This window comes from Oncorhynchus clarkii, chromosome 11 (genome assembly GCF_045791955.1).
Source record: "Oncorhynchus clarkii lewisi isolate Uvic-CL-2024 chromosome 11, UVic_Ocla_1.0, whole genome shotgun sequence".
NCBI classification, from domain to species: Eukaryota; Metazoa; Chordata; class Actinopteri; order Salmoniformes; family Salmonidae; genus Oncorhynchus; species Oncorhynchus clarkii.
This window is the reverse complement of record NC_092157.1, coordinates 29,566,565-29,586,047: the sequence shown is the minus strand read 5'-3', so window position 1 is coordinate 29,586,047 and position 19,483 is coordinate 29,566,565. Positions and strand designations below refer to the sequence as shown.

Sequence of the window (19,483 nt, the reverse complement as noted above, 5' to 3'; positions counted from 1 at the left end):
AGCGCGCGGCGACGGAGTGTGAGTGAGTGCTCGCTTTAACTGCCTCTCAATTCCCCAGACAGTCAACCCGACAACACGCCCCTCAGGGAGAATCCCCTCGGGGTCGGTGGAGACTACTGAAGAACTGAAGAGACAAGATAAAGCATCAGGCTTGGTGTTCTTAGAGCCCGGACGATAAGAAATTACGAACTCGAAACGAGCGAAAAACAGCGCCCAACGCGCCTGACGCGCATTAAGTCGTTTGGCAGAACGGATGTACTCAAGGTTCCTATGGTCAGTCCAAACGACAAAAGGAACGGTCGCCCCCTCCAACCACTGTCGCCATTCGCCTAGGGCTAACCGGATGGCGAGCAGTTCGCGGTTTCCCACATCATAGTTACGTTCCGACGGGGACAGGCGATGAGAAAAATACGCGCATGGGTGGACCTTGTCGTCAGAGAGGGAGCGCTGAGAAAGAATGGCTCCCACGCCCACATCTGACGCGTCAACCTCGACAACGAACTGTCTAGAGACGTCAGGTGTAACAAGGATAGGAGCGGATGTAAAACGATTCTTGAGGAGATCAAAAGCTCCCTGGGCGGAAACGGACCACTTAAAGCACGTCTTGACAGAAGTAAGGGCTGTGAGAGGAGCTGCCACCTGACCGAAATTACGGATGAAACGACGATAGAAGTTCGCGAAGCCGAGAAAGCGCTGCAGCTCGACGCGTGACTTAGGGGCGGGCCAATCAATGACAGCTTGGACCTTAGCGGGATCCATCTTAATGCCTTCAGCGGAAATAACAGAACCGAGAAATGTGACGGAGGAGGCATGAAAAGTGCACTTCTCAGCCTTCACAAAAAGACAATTCTCTAAAAGGCGCTGGAGGACACGTCGAACGTGCTGAAGATGAATCTGGAGTGACGGTGAAAAAATCAGGATATCGTCAAGGTAAACGAAAACAAAGATGTTCAGCATGTCTCTCAGGACATCATTGACTAATGCCTGAAAGACAGCTGGAGCGTTAGCGAGGCCGAAAGGAAGAACCCGGTATTCAAAGTGCCCTAACGGAGTGTTAAACGCCGTCTTCCACTCGTCCCCCTCCCTGATGCGCACGAGATGGTAAGCGTTACGAAGGTCCAACTTAGTGAAAAACCTGGCTCCCTGCAGGATCTCGAAGGCTGAGGACATAAGAGGAAGCGGATAACGATTCTTAACTGTTATGTCATTCAGCCCTCGATAATCTATGCAGGGGCGCAGAGACCCGTCCTTCTTCTTGACAAAAAAAACCCCCGCTCCGGCGGGAGAGGAGGAGGGGACTATGGTACCGGCGTCAAGAGCTACAGACAAATAATCCTCGAGAGCCTTACGTTCGGGAGCCGACAGAGAGTATAGTCTACCCCGGGGGGGAGTGGTTCCCGGAAGGAGATCAATACTACAATCATACGACCGGTGTGGAGGAAGAGAGGTGGCCCTGGACCGACTGAACACCGTGCGCAGATCGTGATATTCCTCCGGCACCCCTGTCAAATCACCAGGCTCCTCCTGTGAAGAAGAGACAGAGGAAACAGGAGGGATAGCAGACATTAAACATTTCACATGACAAGAGACGTTCCAGGAGAGGATAGAATTACTAGACCAATTAATGGAAGGATTATGACAAACTAGCCAGGGATGGCCCAAAACAACAGGTGTAAAAGGTGAACGAAAAATCAAAAAAGAAATGGTTTCGCTATGATTACCAGAAACAGTGAGGGTTAAAGGTAGCGTCTCACGCTGAATCCTGGGGAGAGGACTACCATCCAGGGCGAACAAGGCCGTGGGCTCCTTTAACTGTCTGAGAGGAATGTCATGTTCCCGAGCCCAGGTCTCGTCCATAAAACAGCCCTCCGCCCCAGAGTCTATTAAGGCACTGCAGGAAGCTGACGAACCGGTCCAGCGTAGATGGACCGACAAGGTAGTGCAGGATCTTGAAGGAGAGACAGGAGTAGTAGCGCTCACCAGTAGCCCTCCGCTTACTGACGAGCTCTGGCCTTTTACTGGACATGAAGTGACAAAATGACCAGCGGAACCGCAATAGAGACAGAGGCGGTTGGTGATTCTCCGTTCCCTCTCCTTAGTCGAGATGCGGATACCTCCCAGCTGCATGGGCTCAGCACCCGAGCCGGCAGAGGAAGATGGTAGTGATGCGGAGAGGGGGGCGACGGAGAGCGCAAGCTCCTTTCCACGAGCTCGGTGACGAAGATCAACCCGTCGCTCAATGCGAATAGCGAGTTCAATCAAGGAATCCACGCTGGAAGGAACCTCCCGGGAGAGAATCTCATCCTTTACCTCTGCGCGGAGACCCTCCAGAAGACGAGCGAGCAAGGCCGGCTCGTTCCAGCCACTGGAGACAGCAAGAGTGCGAAACTCAATAGAGTAGTCTGTTATGGATCGATTGCCTTGACATAGGGAAGACAGGGCCCTGGAAGCCTCCTCCCCAAAAACAGATCGATCAAAAACCCGTATCATCTCCTCCTTAAAGTCCTGATACTGGTTAGTACACTCAGCCCTTGCCTCCCAGATTGCCGTGCCCCACTCACGAGCCCGTCCAATAAGGAGAGATATGACGTAGGCGACACGAGCAGTGCTCCTGGAGTAAGTGTTGGGCTGGAGAGAAAACACAATATCACACTGGGTGAGGAACGAGCGGCATTCAGTGGGCTCCCCAGAGTAACACGGCGGGTTATTGATTCTGGGCTCCGGAGATTCGAAAGCCCTGGAAGTGGCCGGTGGATCGAGGCGGAGATGGTGAACCTGTTCTGTGAGGTTGGAGACTTGGGTGGCCAGGGTCTCAACGGCATGTCGAGCAGCAGACACTTCCTGCTCGTGTCTGCCTAGCATCGCTCCCTGGATCCCGACGGCTGAGTGGAGAGGATCCGAAGTCGCTGGGTCCATTCTTGGTCGGATTCTTCTGTTACGATGAGTGAATGAGGACCCAAAAGCGAATTAACTTAAACAGAGCTTCTTTAATAACCAAACATAGGTAGGCTCAGATAGACCGGCAGATTCCGACAGGACAGGACAAGGTTACAGCAAACATGACGATAGTCTGGTTCAGGCATGAAACACAACAAACAAGAATCCGACAAGGACAGGAACAAAAACAGAGAGAGATATAGGGACCTAATCAGAGGGAAAAAGGGAACAGGTGGGAAACGGGGTGAATGGGTAGTTAGGAGGAGACAAGGAACAGCTGGGGGAAAGCGGGGGAGAAAAGGTAACCTAAGACGACCAGCAGAGGGAGACAGGGTGAAAGGAAAGGACAGAGACAAGACACAACATGACAGTACATGACAAAAAGTTATATTTTTTTGTGGTCAAATATGTCCAGGATGTCTTGCTCCCAGACAGACTAAACAACTTCTTTGCTAGCTTTGAGGACAATACAGCACCGCTGACACAGCCCACTACAAAAACCTGCGGACTCTCCTTCACTGCAACCGACGTGAGTAAAACATTTAAACGTGTTAACCCTCAAGGCTGCAGGCCCAGACGGCATCCTCAGAGCATGCGCAGACCAGCTGGCTGGTATGTTTACGGACATATTCAATCATCCTTATCCCAGTCTGCTGTTCCCACATGCTTCAAGAGGGCCACAAATGTTCCTGTTCCCAAGAAAGCTAAGGTAACTGAGCTAAATGACTACCGCCCCGTAGCACTCACTTCAGTCATCATGAAGTGCTTTGAGAGTCTAGTCAAGGACCCTATCACCTCCACCCTACCTGACACCCTAGTCCCACTCCAATTTGCTTACCGCCACAATAGGTCCAAGGACGACGCAATTGCAACCACACTGCACACTGCCCTAACCCATCTGGACAAGAGGAATACCTATGTGAGAATGCTGTTCATCGACTACAGCTCAGCATTTAGTACCCTCCAAACTCGTCATCAAGCTCGAGACCCTGGGTATTGACCCCACCCTGTGCAACTGGGTACTGGACTTCCTGACGGGCCACACCCAGGTGGTGAGGGTAGGTAACAACATCTCCACCCCGCTGATCCTCAACACTGGGGCGCCACAAGGGTACGTTCTGAGCCCTCTCCTGTACTCCCTGTTCACCCTCTTCACCCTGTCCATGCATTTCTCCAACTCAATCATCAAGTTTGCAGACAAAACTACAGTGGTAGGCTTGATTACCAACAACGACGAGACGGCCTACAGGAAGGAGGTGAGGGCCCTCGGAGTGTGGTGTCAGCTGTTTTATCGCCTGGTACGGTAACTGCTCTGCCCACAACCGCAAGGCTCTCCAGAGGGTAGTGAGGTCTGCACAACTTATCACCGGGGGCAAACTACCTGCCTTCCAGGACACCTACACCACCCGATGTCACAGGAAGGCCATAAAGATCATCAAGGACAACAACCACCCAAGCCACTGCCTGTTCAGCCTGCTATCATCCAGAAGGCGAGGTCAGTACAGGTGCATCAAAGCAGGGACCGAGAGACTGAAAAACAGCTTCTATCTCAAGGCCATCAGACTGCTAACTAAATAGCCACCACTAACATTGAGTGGCTGCTGCCAACATACTGACTCAACTCCAGCCACTTTAATAATTGAAAAATGTATGTAAAAAATGTATCACTAGCCACTTTAAAAAATGCCACTTAATATAATGTTTACATACCCTACATTACTCATCTCTTACGTATGTACTGTACTATATACCATCTACTGCATCTTGCCATCTTTATGTAATACATGTATCACAAGCCACTTTAAACAATGCCACTTTTATATGTTTACATACCCTACGTTACTCATCTCATATGTATATACTGTACTCGATACCATCTACTGCATCTTGCCGTTCTGTACCGTCACTCATTCATATATTTTTATGTACATATTCTTCATCCCTTTACACTTGTGTGTATAAGGTAGTTGTTATGAAGTTGTTAGATTAGATTACTTGTTGGTTATTACTGCATTGTCGGAACTAGAAGCACAATCATTTCGCTACACTTGCATTAACATCTGCTAACCATGTGTATGTGACAAATAAAATGTGATTTGAATATGTACACATATCATAATTTGGTTGTAATCGACCAAGCCTTACTTGGGCAAATACAATACTGTATGTTAGTTATCTGTGCCTACCTCGAATCGCATTCAATGCAACCATATTGAATTATATGTATTCTATTTTGTTGCTAAACTCATTAAACAATATTGCATTTCTGAAGGACAAGTTCATAAAAACTACAGTGTCTGCATAGCCTATGTGGGGCATCAGGTCATAGATAGGAAATATCATAGCAATTCATACTTTTATGTCACTTATTTTACTCATGGATCCATGGATCGACTCTATACTACTAGATTAATCAATAATACTGCATGAATTGCTTGATTCGATTCCATACTGCTGCAAGAATTGACTGTGTAATACTTAATTAATCAATTTCATAATACTGCATTGAATAGATTCAAATTTTGCATGAATTGACTGTATAAATCTGCATAAATCACTGGACTCAATAATACTGCGTGAATACATGCAGCACAGGGGTATATTGCCCACTCCATACTGGTGTGCCAGCCTGCCAGTTATCCAGACTGGCAGACAGACAGTGTACTGTAAACAGCGGATTACACTGTGGCTTGTGAGATTGCCCATAAACGGACCTCCAATAATTACCTTTTAGTGTTTACTGTCTGAGCGTGTTGTGTATTTTCTGACTTGTCTAATTCAATAAGTGCTAGCAGGTATATAGTAAATCCCCTAGTCCTGTGTTGTCTGACGACTGTCAAACTCCAATTAGCTGGCAGACCTGACAGCGCATGGCTCCATTGTATGGAGTTCTCTCTTCCCTTCCATTTGATGGTCTCCTCTTTGTTTTCTTTCTGTCAATTCTCTCTCTTATTGGGGTTAACCATTGAGTCTGAGAAGCATACCATATGTCCTAAATATCCCTGGTCAGAAGTAGTCAAAATGTAGGGAACAGGGTGCCATTTGGGACACAAACAGACTGCAAGAGTCATCAGTGGAATGTGCAGTGGGAAAGTAAAGAACACTGGGTAAAAACAAAGTATTTTAGGAGATTCTGTACACAATTGAAGAGTAGCCACTGTACATTTTATGTAGAAATTATTATATTGGCTTATCATATTCTTCAATGTTCAGCAATGAACATCAGGAGTAAAACTATTCAGTCTGTAGCTGTATTCATAATCAGCGTCCCAAAATGGAACCTTATTCCTACTTTTCACCAGTGTCGTGCACTAAATATGGAATAGGGACCATTTGCATATTCTTCCCAAAGTTGCATTGTTGTTGATCCTGGTTTTCAGATTGCAGAAAATAATGAGTTTCTCCCTCAGTGTGTTGATATTAATATTCATGAATATTATGATGCTGTGTCCCTCACTGCTTGTCACTTAGGATGTGATGGCCCATGAGATATAGTGCTAAATATAAGCCTATGACACTGTAGTATCAGCAGTGCAGTAATGAGCTTCAAGCCAGTCACTCATCATAGTTACTTGAAGTAATGCTAATTTATTTCAAGACGATGAATAGTCTAGAAAGAGGCACTTAGATGGTACATTGGACCAAGCTTAGCAGAAACAAAAGTACAAGAATATATGTTGTATTGTGTTCTTGTGATGCAATGATTTCCCCTATTTGGGAGTGAGAGGCACCTTTTCATTATAACATTGGAGGAAATACCTTCCTAGTGTATGATTCATGTTTTTGCTGGTCTAATAAATGCTATCCAGTTAGCTAATATTTAGAAAAACAAAAGTTTGTTAGGCTAGAAACAGTATATAGATGGTTATGCTAACCTGTTTGCAATCCCTTTAACTTTGCTAGCTAGCTTCCTGGCTAGCTACAGAGGTTATTGGGTTACAGCAGTTAGCTAGCTACTGTCAGTTGTTGTTTTGCTATTATCATATTTTACCTAAGCATCCTGGCATGTAAATATAACACCATAGACACATTTAAATGTAGGCGTAGAAGCATGATGTGTTCAGAATTCCATGATCTGAACTCAAATCAAATCTTGCAGATGTTATCACAGGTGCAGCGAAATGCTTCTGATTCTAGCTCCCATCAGTGAAGTAATACCGAACAACATAAATAAAATTTAAGGGAAGGAAAGTAAGTGTTTTCCTGCAGCATTTTTTGAAACAATTCTATAGTTTACCATATAATTTTGTAGTAAACTGTAGCATACTGTGGAAAACTATACTACCGTACACACTTTTGTATCCCTCAATCATGTAAGTGATTACTATATAATTTTGTAGTATACTAGAAATTTCCTATAGGAATACTACAGTAGTATCCACAAAATAAAACACTGTTGTAAATACCACAGTAAAGTGTGCAAAAACACTACAGTCACCAAAAACACATCACTTTTCTAACTATACTAAATACTACAGTAATAATTTGCATATACCCTGCCCCCTCCCCCATATCCCAATTTGTGTCATCCATAAGTGAGAAACATGCCAAGTAGACCATATATTGTGTACACTACACATTATAGAAAAGTGCAGGAATGTTTAACTACTTGAATAGACCCTATTGTGAGCTAGCTACAGATTATGGAAATTGTGGACTTTGAATATTCCTCTAGGAGAAAGCTTGCACATAATAAAGCAAAAACATTATAGTAAACACTACAGTATTGTCTGCAAAAACACTACAGTATACTACAGTATTCATTCTATAGTTAACTGTAAATACTATTATAAATATAAATACTAAAATCTGCAAATACACTGGAGTGAATAGTATAGTATTTTTTTATGTGGGAGTATGTTGATGTGTGTGTTGTAACATCAAATACAGGACTCATGGGTTGTCCACTTAAAATTACCCACAGAATATTATTATTTTGGGGCCTCCCGGGTGGCGCAGTGGTTAAGGGCGCTGTACTGCAGCGCCAGCTGTGCCATCAGAGTCCTGGGTTCGCGCCCAGGCTCTGTCGTAACCGGCCGCGACCGGGAGGTCCGTGGGGCGACGCACAATTGGCCTAGCGTCGCCCGGGTTAGGGAGGGCTTGGTCGGTAGGGGTATCCTTGTCTCATCGCGCACCAGCGACTCCTGTGGCGGGCTGGGCGCAGTGTACGCTAGCCAAGGTGGCCAGGTGCACAGTGTTTCCTCCGGCGCATTGGTGCGGCTGGCTTCCGGGTTGGATGTGTGCTGTGTTAAAGAAGCAGCGGCTTGGTTGGTTCTGGTTGGTTCTGTATCGGAGGACTTTCAACCTTCGTCTCTCCCGTACGGGAGTTGTAGCGATGAGACAAGATAGTAGCTACTACAACAATTGGATACTACGAAATTGGGGAGAAAAAGGGGTAAAAATAAAAAAAATAAAAAAAAGAATATGATTATTTTGATCAGACAGGGCGATATATACAGTCGTTTGGGGATATATACAGTCGTTTGGGGAGAAAAGGGCGGTAAAATAATATATCGAAGGAAACACTGTACACCTAGCGACCTGCTCAGCATGCACTGCACCGCCACAGGTGACACTAGGGCGTGATGAGACAAGGATGGCCAAACCCACCCTAACCCGGATGACACTTGTGCCCATGGGCCTCCCAGTGTGGCCACTTCAGGGGCAAGTTACAATTAAGATAAGAAGCATTGCTAAGAATCCATTGGAATGCAAGATTCAAGATGGATGTTCTGTACCAAACAGAGCAGTCTCTGAGCAACCATTCATGTTTTTTTTCATTATTTTACCCCCTTTTTCTCCCCAATTGGTAGTAGTTACTGTCTTGTCTCATCGCCGCAACGCCCGTACGGACTCGGGAGAGGCGAAGGTCGAGAGCCATGCGTACTCGGTCAGCATGCACTGCACCGCCACAGGAGACACTAGTGCGTGATGAGACAAGGATATCCCTGATGGCCAAACCCTCCCTAACCCGGACGACACTTGTGCGCCAATTGTGCGCCGCCCCATGGGCCTCGCAGTTGCGGCCGGTTGCGACAGAGCCTGTGCTCGAACCCAGAATCTCTGGTGGCACGGCTAGCACTGCCTTAGACCCCTGCGCCACCCGTGAGGCCCATTTATGTTGCAATATATGGTCCATACAAGAACCAAATAAGATCCAAACAAGAACCATTGCCTTTCAGTCTCTGAGCTAACATGCTTGTGCTAGCATTCTTGTTTTTCCATTTCTGAAATTGAGTAAATATATTGTGAGGGATGGTAATCGTCAGCCAAGAGTATATAAACTCTGAAATCAAATGTTTGTGAATTGAATGTATCCAAGGCCAATATAGTGAGCAATAATCAAAATCTCAAGATAGTTGCTAAATGGCATATATTATTATTATTATTATTATAGCTAGCTTGGCTGTATATGAATATCTGTCCAGAGAGACTAATCCAAGGCAGATGTAAACAGATGTTGAATTTAGTGTTGAATCTGTTATTTACATAAACCTGCCAACTGTACTTGCCATTTTAGTTTTTTGTACATTTCAAATTTCCTGACTGATGCTGAATGCTCTCTCCATCTCAAAAGAAATCTCTCACATGGTTTTTCCTTCTTTCTATCCACAGCTGCATTCCAATATGGACCGAGGGGAAGGTAACGTGAAGTACATTCTAACTGGAGACGGGGTGGGGAGCTTGTTTCTAATAGATGAGAACTCAGGTGACATTCACGCCACTAAGCGGTTGGACAGGGAGGAGAGGGCCATATACACACTCCACGCTAAGGTGGTGGACAAGAGGACCAACAAGACACTAGAGGCTGATACTGAATTTAACATCAAGATCCACGACATCAACGACAATGAGCCAAAGTTCTCAAAAGACATCTATTTCGCCAGTGTCCCAGAGATGTCAGATGTAGGTGAGTAAAAACAACTGCATTGTCTGAGTTGGTCCTTTTGTGGTGCTGTATTTCCATGAAGAAATGTGAATGACAATTATTTTTTAAACTTAGTTAACAAAGGCAGAGATAATGAACTGGAAATCAAATCATCTTTAGTGAAGGTTTTGCCTCATTGCACTGAACTTAATTAAGATAATATAGATGAACCAGTAGGCACAAATACAAAAAAGCCTTAAAAAGGCAAACGGGCAAACTGGAATACATTTCCAATTATGAGCCCACAAATTAATAGAATGTGTAATTGCAAGTTAAATAAAAACCTATTTGCCAATATGGCAAATAATCGTCCTCTATCGTGTTCACATAATGATGGAATCATTAACTGATTCCAGAGAGAGGATGTTGAGGTTAACAGTGACTGGATTTGTGGCTGGAATTGCTTGAATGTTTGAAAACATTGATGAAATTGTGGCTGGAATTTCTGGAATTGTTGGAAACATTTGATGAAAGTATTGAGCAGTGGAGCTCATATACAGAACAGTTTGAATATTTTGTTCTTGCATATTACATTGATGAGGACAAAATTGTGCCTAAATTATTTAGTATTATGGGGCCAAAGAAATGTAATTTACTCCGCAGTCTGCTACAGGCAAGGTAACACAACGTGTGGAGATATTGTGGAAATACTGGAAGGACCATTTTCACCAAATCACTAGTTATTGCTGAAGGGTTCCACAGAAGGACTCAGGAATAGGGAGAATCAGAGACACGTGTTTGCTGCTGCATTAAATAGTGCACTAAATTAAATCAGTGCACTGTGAGTTTGATGTTCTAAATGACAGCATTAGAGACAGACTAGTATGTGAGCTAAGGCATGAAGCTACACAAGAGACTATTGACTGAAAGTAATCGGACCTTTGCAAAAGCTATTACAGTCAGTGTGTCCATGGGAATAGCTGCAAAAGAGGCTCAACAGTTGGATTCATCAGGAAATGTGCACCAAGTTGCAACTGAAAATCAGGAGAGGGAAATCAAGGCACATGCTTCCACTTTGTCAAAGCAGGATATCAGGCGTCTACTTGCTGGCGTAAGGACATAGATTGATGAGCATGTGGTAAAAAAGGGCCTTGTCGAACGAGCTTGCAGAAACAAAAAGAGCTCAGAGAAAACGCGTAAAACTGAAAACAAGAAAGAGATATTCCAACACAGGAAAAATAGACATGTTTAGGCTGTTGAGCAAGTGACCAATCGGAAGAGGAAGTCACACTGAATATACTGACTGTTGCTGGGGGGCTGCACGGCTACTATGTCTCTCCCTTGCTAGAGGGGCAGCCGGTGCATATAGAGATTGACACGGGCAGTTGTATCTCTTGTGTCAGACACAGTTTGACAAAAGGACACTGGAACACCTTGCATTTCAGCCAGCACACATCATATTAAAGACTTACATGGGTGAATCTGTCGCCATGAGAGGCATCACTGAGGTCACAGTTCAGATAAAGGGACAAACTGAAAAAATGCCAGTCTATATTGTGAAAGGAAGCTGTCAATCACTACCTGGATGTTTGTGGTTGGAGAAAATCATGCTAGACTGGCCATCAGGGCATACAATGACACATGGAAACACAGGCCTATCTTAAAGAAACATGGAGAAGTATTTAATGGAGAGCTGGGTTTCATGAAATATATTAGAGTGAAACTCAGCATTAAGCCAGACAACAAAGTTTCTGAAAACACAACCGGTACCTTATGCCATCAGACCAAAAGTTAAGGCTGACTTGGACGCTCTAGTCCAGGGTTCCCAAACTGGCGGCCAGCAGGCAGGGTTTTGTTTGGCCCACCAAATTTTCAGAGAAAAAAAAATATATATACATATATTATATATATATATATATATATATATATTTTTTTTCTCTGAAAATTTGGTGGGCCAAACAAAACCCTGCCTGCTGGCCGCCAGTTATATATATATTATATTATATATATATATATTTTTTTTAAATATTGTTGGCCATAAAAAGCTGTAAAAACACCAGGAAATCACCCCCATGTGATTTTAATGATGATATTCTGTTACCCAGTATTCCCACACATTAGAGAGACATGTTTGCATACAAATTTGGCAAGTTTTGAAATCATTATGTTTTAGTCAAATATTTTATCTCTTTAGCTTCTTGCGGTCAATTTGACGTCGACAAATGTCTTATAATGTTCTAGCCCCCTGACCATCCACTCAAGAAATGTTTTTCTTCCCACAGCTGAATCTAGTTGACATTCCCTGCTTCTGTCAAAAACAGTCCTGTAGCCGGTCAGTGTGAGTGAACGGGCGACACCCATCGTACCAGTCCTTAACAAGGATGGTGGAATCAGGATATGTGGAGACTGTTGAAAGTCACAGTTAACCCTGTGTTGTCCGCTGAACAGTATCTGCTACCATACATCAATTTAGCCGGCAGTCAAAAGCAAAATAAACCACTACCAAGCCTAGTTGCGGATGCATGTGGAAGAAATGTCAAAAGAGCTGCTGACTGTTCTGACACAAAATGGGCTCTTCAGGTATTGTCGTTTACCGTTCGGAATCACAAGAGCACTAGCGCCGTTCCAAAAGGAGATGGAACAGACTCTGAGTGGATTGCCAGAAGACCAATGCTACCTGGATGGCATCCTTGTTACTGGAAAGTAACAAAAAGGATCATCTCCAGAACTTGGATGCAACACTACAGAGATTGAAGGAATATGGACTGCCAGTTTATAAGGAGAAATGTGCATTCTTCCAATCCAGGGTTAAATACCTTGGACACGTCATCGACACTACAGGCTTTCACAAGGCTTTGTCCAAGGTCAAGGCTATCTTGGACGCCCCAGCTCCTCAGAACGTGAGCCAACTACATTCTTCCTGGGGTTACTGAATAACTATGGACACTTTCTCCCAAGCTTAGCAGCGAAGCTGAAGCTGCTGTATCCGTTGCTTTGTCAGGACAAAACATGGAAATGGACAAAACAATGCAAGGAAGTGTTCATGAAAACCAAGAAAACACTCCGTAAATCTGCACTGACAAAACTTTGACCCGTCATTGCCCATCCAAATAGCTTGGGATGCTGGTGCCTATCGTGTGGGAGAAGTCGTATCCCATGCCTTCCGGTGAAAAGAAGCCTATCATTTTCGCATCGAGGACATTGAACAAAGCAAAAATGAATTATGCGGTGATAGAATGAGAAACTCTAGGCATAGTTTTTGGAGTGCGTAAGTTCCACCACTATCCCCCCCCATGCACCAACAACCAACAAAATTAACAAAAGATAAAAAAGACAAAGACGAAGGAAAACAGAAAACAGCAATGCAACAAAGAAAGACATCAAGGACAACAAAAATCCTAACAGCAAGGCCGACTGAATATGTTTGAGTGCATGTATGGTACTATTTACATGTGTGTTTGTGTCCATGTATGTGCACGTGTGTGCATTTGAATGAGAGTGTATGTATATGCATGTGTACAAACAGCTGTGTGGCATCAGCCTCAGGAAAACAGGCATTAGCTGTAACACTGCCCCTCAGTGTCCGTCAAACATACTTTTTATTTTGACTTAATTTTTTTACTTTTATCTTTGACCGTCATTCTATCCCGCGCCCAGCAACTCCACTCTCACTTGTCTCCAATTCCACATCCCAACCCTCAGCTTCCCTCAGACCATCCCACCTATCTCTCCTGGCCACCCTGTTCTGATTTCTACGCAACACATATCTTTCAACTATGCTCTGACGTTTAACATACAATTTTAATCTATCTGATCGAATAGAATCCACAGATTGCAAGTTGAAGATAAATACTTTTACTAAGAGTATTAGTTACTGACCCGGTCTCTCCAGAGGTTTATTATTATTTCTAAAGGTACTGCATAGGTGTAAACATATATATTTGTTTTGCAAGAGATAGTACTTGTATAGCCTAAGAAAGTAGCACAAATGTGCAGAAAGTAGTTTTGAATGCATTTTATTGAAGGAAAACAATAAGTCTTGAAATGTTTGGCAAAAATATTGATATATTCTTATACACTGTACAATAAGGAATTCAACTACAAAATACTAGTCTTCTCCCATTTTTTTAACCATTGCCCCCACCCACAAGATGTATAAAAAACAACACTAAATAAGAAGAAAATAAGATAATAGATGCAAATAAAAAATGTGAAGAACATAAATCAATTGACTATTAGCACATACAGGACAGTATGCAAGTGTGTGTACATGGACTTTGCAGATGAATTTCGCACAAGTGCAGCACATAGTATTTGTTTTACAGTCCTTCTTTGGGGGGCAGAATTGTCATCTCTTCTTGCCTGCCCCAGCTGCAGCCTCAGGTGGATCAGGACAAGATTCAGCCCCCTGAACAGCTTTCATAAGCCCTGCAAAGGCTGCTGTATGGGGGAGGCGCTCTATCCTTTGAATGTGTGGAGTTACAGGTGCCTTTCTCAGCTGCTGCAGGAACACCCTCCTCTTGTTACGCTTATCTGGCATCCAGGTAGGGTTGATCTTGTTCCATACCACAAAGGCATTGTATGAGGACACATCAATGATGTTATGGAAGATGACCAGGGGCCAGCGGGCAGTCATCCTCCTGCAGCTGTAAGTTCCAATCTGTAACGATTTTCTTGATGAGAAGGAGAGTCGGACCAAAATGCGGCGTGTAGATTGCGATCCATGTTTATTGTGACTATAGCAACACAAATCTAAATACAAACAGTGCAAAATAATAAACGTAATGAAAACCGAAACAGCCTAAACTGGTGCAAACTAACACTAAGGACAATCACCCACAAACACACAGTGAAACCCAGGCTACCTAAATATGGTTCCCAATCAGAGACAATGACTAACACCTGCCTCTGATTGAGAACCATATCAGGCCAGACATAGAAATAGACAAACAAGACATCCAACATAGAATGCCCACCCAGTTCACGTCCTGACCAACACTAAAACAAGGAAAACACACACGAACGATGGTCAGAACGTGACACAATCACCTTGTCCAGGTTTTCCACGCCTCTTTTGTTGTGGTTGTAGTCCAGGATGATGGCTGGCTTCCTGTCCTCATGATCACTGATCTCAGCCGTTTTGTGCAGTGTGCTCAAGAGGACGAGATTATTGTTCCTCTTTGGGAGGTAATAAACTAGAGTGGGGGTGAAGGCAAACTTTGATGGGAAGGCCTCTCTCCCCCTTGTTGCAAGGATTGCAGGGGGAGCTTAGGCTTGTTCTTTCTAACTGTGCCAACCATGTTGATCTTCCTCTTCAGGAGCTGCTGGCTGAGGTCATGAGAGGTGAAGAAATTGTCACACCTGACATTGTACCCCCTCAGTCAATCTGTCACATTAAGCAAAACCCACATCCCCTGGTTCTTCCATGTGTAAACTTGCATCTTCCAAGCGTAGCTGGATTGTACGTCACAGGCCACCCATATCTTGATGTCATACTTTGCTGGCTTGCTGGACATATACTGCTGGAAAGGACAGTGACCTTTTGACAAAAGAGATTACTATCAGTAATTAATATTAGTGTCCCAGAAAACAATCACATAAATCAATTATATTACAGCAATAGATAATATAATTAACAGTGAAAATCACTTACATTACAGATATGAAAATACAAATGTACCTCTGAATGGAACCAGTTGCTCATCCACTGTTACTTCAGGCCCAGAGTTGTAGAGGTATGGCAGACGCTCCACCCACTTCTCCCTGACCACTCTTATGGCCGCCAGATTCTCTTACACGTCTTGCAGGTCTTGACAAAGTGTGAAAGACTTTCAGTGGCATCGTGGCACGGAAAATCCCCCTTCCAATCGCTGCATCCCAGAGACTGCATGTAGCCTCGCTTCAGGACCTATACATACTCACTAAGATTAGCAGCCCTATGTAGGCACGCTGGTCAATCTCATCCATCCTTTTCCAATTGTCTCCATATTTACGGAAACCCTAAAAATGTGTAATCTCCAGGATTATTTTTTCGATGGCTGGTGTGATGAATATGTAGAATGTTGAGGCAATGTCTGTCACGTTCTGACCTTTATTTCCTTTGTTTTGTCTTTATTTAGTATGGTCAGGGCGTGAGTTGGGGTGGGCAGTCTGTGTGTTTTTCTATGTTGGGGTTTTGAGTACAGCCTAGTATGGTTCTCAATCAGAGGCAGGTGTCGTTAGTTGTCTCTGATTAAGAATCATACTTAGGTAGCCTGGGTTTCACTTTTGAGTTCTGGGTGTTTGTTTCCGTGTGAGTGTTTGTTGCCACACGGTACTGTTTCGGTTTTCGTTCATGTTCACGTTTATTGTTTTATATTTCATAGTGTTCAGTTTATATCTTATAATACACGTTATGGACACTTACCACGCTGAGCATTGGTCCTACGATCCTTCTCGCTACTCCTCCTCAGAAGAGGAGGAATGCCGTTACAATGTCCTGGGCATGGGCTCCTGCATGTCTTGTGGGCCCTGGGGTCACCCTTATGACATCGTGTGATGCCATCCTGCCCTGGTTGTCATATGGTGACAAGGACCATGATGTTTTGCTGTTCTTTGGCAAAAATGTCTCTCATTCAGCTTGGGGGATTTCTTCTTCATCTGAAGATGATGCATCATGCTCTGGGTTGTATTCTTCCCCATCTTCTTCTTCTTCCTCTTCTAAATCATCGTTCTCTTGTTCCTCCTGGACATCTGAAAAAAATCAGATCTATGACCTGTTGGGCACTGAAACGTGCACATATGACTTCAGCAAAGAGAGAACTGGGGGGACTGTTATCTGACTGCATTCCCCATTAGTAAACAATGCTTTCAAAACATTTTTATTTTGTCAGAAATGTTGTTTATTTTGACTGAACTTGAGTCATGTGTGGGGAGAGGGGAGATGCTGCACAAGCACAAGAGAGTTTTTGATTTGTCTGTGCTTAATCTGTAGCACGCAATCTCAATTTCTCGTGTGTGTGTGTGTGTGTGTGTGTGTGTGTGTGTGGTGTGTAAATTAGTTTATAACTGACAGGTAGATATACTTACTTCAAACCCTAGCTATCAACACTGAACAAAATGTAAAAGTAATATGCAACAATTTCAAATTACAGTTCATATAAAAAAAATTGTCAATTGAAGTAAATTAATTAGGCCTTAATCTATGGATTTCACATGACTGTGTAGGGGCACAGCTACTTGAGTTGGGTTGGGTTCCCCATTATGGATATGTGCATGAACTCTATCTTCTCCTCCACAGGCACGTCAGTTATACAAGTCACCGCGACAGATGCTGACGATCAAACATACGGGAACAGTGCCAAGCTTGTGTACAGTATTCTACAGGGTCAACCCTATTTCTCAGTGGATTCAGACAATGGTAAAATATTCCCAACAAGCAAAATGGGCATGCAAACACTTGACATGAGGTATCTTGTGTGCATATTAACTCGCTGCAAAAAAAGATTCAGCAGCACTCAGATGGGGTGTTTTTTTGTGAATGAGAAGTGAATTGAGGTGAATCAAAGGTTTCCTCTCTTGTCTGAATCAAGCAATGATCATTTTTTGCGAGTTAATGTCTGCTGTGAACTGTTGGTGTGGTGTAAATAGAGCTGAAGTCAGAAGTTTACATAAACCTTAGCCAAAAACATTTAATCTCAGTTTTTCAAAATTCCTGACATTTAATCCTAGTAAAAATTCCATGCCTTAGGTCAGTTAGGATCACCACCTTATTTTAAGAATGTGAAATGTCAGAATAATAGTTGATAGAATGATTTATTTCAACTTTAGTTTCTTTCATCACATTCCCAGTGGGTCAGAAGTTTAAATACATTAAATGAGTATTTGGTAGCATTGTTTAATAACTTGGATCAAACATTTCAGGTAGCCTCCCACAAGCTTCCCACAATAAATTGGGTGAATTTTGTCCCATTCCTCCTGACAGAGCTGGTGTAATTGAGTCAGGTTTGTAGGCCTCCTTGCTCGCACACAGTTCGCAGAGTTATGCCCACAAATGTTCTGTAAGATTGAGGTCAGGGCTTTGTGATGGCAACTCCAATACCTTGACTTTGTTGTCCTTAAGCCATTTTTCCACAACTTTGGAAGTATGCTTGGGGTCAAACTTTAATTTCTTGACTAATGTCTTGAGATGTTGCTTCAATATATCCACATAATTTTCCATTTTCCTCATTTTCCAATTTTCCATTTTCCTCATGATGCCATCTATTTTGTGAAGTGCACCAGTGCTTCCTGCAGCAAAGCACCCCCACAATATGATGCTGCCACCCCGTGCTTCATGGTTGGGATGGTATTCTTCGGCCTCAAAGCCCCCTCCTTTTTCTCCAACCATAATGATGGTCATTATGGCCAAACAGTTCTATTTTTGTTTCATCAGACCAGAGGACATTTCTCAGCATGTACAGTTGCAAACCATAGTCTGGCTTTTTATGGAGGTTTTGGAGCAGTGGCTTCTTTCTTGCTGAGTGGCCTTTCAGGTTATGTAGACATAGGACTCGTTTTACTGTGGATATAGATACTTTTGTACCTTTTTCCTCCAGCATCGTCACAAGGTCCTTTGCTGTTGTTCTGGGATTGATTTGCACATTTCGCACCAAAGTACATTAATCTCTAGGAGACATTATCCGTCTCCTTCCTGAGTGGTATGACGGCTGCTTGGTCCCATGGTGTTTACACTTGCATATTATTGTTTGTACAGATGAACGTGGTTCCTTCAGGCGTTTGGAAATTGCTCCCAAGGATGAACCAGACTTGTGGAGGTCTACAATTGTTTTTCTGAGGTCTTGGCTGATTTCTTTTGATTTGCCCATGTTGTCAAGCAAAGAGGCACTGAGTTTGAAGGTAGGCTTTGAAATACATCCACAGGTACACCTTCAATTGACTCAAATGATGTCAATTAGCCTATCAGAATCTTCTAAAGCCATGACATCGTTTTCTGGAATTTTCCAAGCTGTTTAAAGGCACAGTCAACTTAGTGTATGTAAGCTTCTGACCTACTGGAATTGTGATACAGTGAAATATTCTGTCTGTAAACAATTGTATGAAAAAGTACTTGTCATGCACAAAGTAGATGTCCTAACCGACTTGCCAAATTATAGTTTGTTAACAAGAAATTTGTGGTGTGGTTGAAAAATATGTTTTAATGACTCCAACCTAATTGTATGTAAACTTCCGACTTCAGCTGTATACATTGGTGTTCAGCGTTTGATGCCTTCATTTGATAACTCAACAAGATTTGTAATATGTTGTGTTCATACTTATTACTGGCAATACAGATGATTGTTTATTCTAAATGAAGTAGATCTTGTCCTTGTAAATGATTTTTAACTCATGTTAAACCTGACCAATCATACACCAGTGGTACTTATTTATACTGATAGTAGTCTATTTTCTAACTCAGGTACTATCAGGACAGCCCTGCCCAACATGGACAGGGAGACGAAGGAGAACTACCAGGTTGTGATCCAGGCTAAAGACATGGCTGGCCAGATGGGTGGACTATCAGGGACCACCACGGTCAGCATCACTCTCTCTGATGAGAACGACAGCCCACCCCGCTTTGCCAACCGTAAGACTCAATTCTGCTCTCCTTGTTGACCTGTTTTTCATTTAGGCGCACACAATGCTGTACTGTACAGTACA

The 19,483-nt window shown here is 43.4% G+C and overlaps 1 protein-coding gene across 1 annotated transcript in view; it reads left to right on the top strand.

Annotated features, from left to right (window-relative positions):
- The window catches only part of LOC139420697 (cadherin-10-like), a 63,446-nt gene that overhangs the window by 19,496 nt on the left and 24,467 nt on the right, over positions 1–19,483 (top strand). The window contains exons 3-5 of the mRNA XM_071170920.1: positions 9,553–9,847; positions 17,085–17,204; positions 19,242–19,409. Coding sequence (XP_071027021.1) covers positions 9,553–9,847; positions 17,085–17,204; positions 19,242–19,409 — 583 coding nt within the window. The remainder of the gene's footprint in view (positions 1–9,552; positions 9,848–17,084; positions 17,205–19,241; positions 19,410–19,483) is intronic.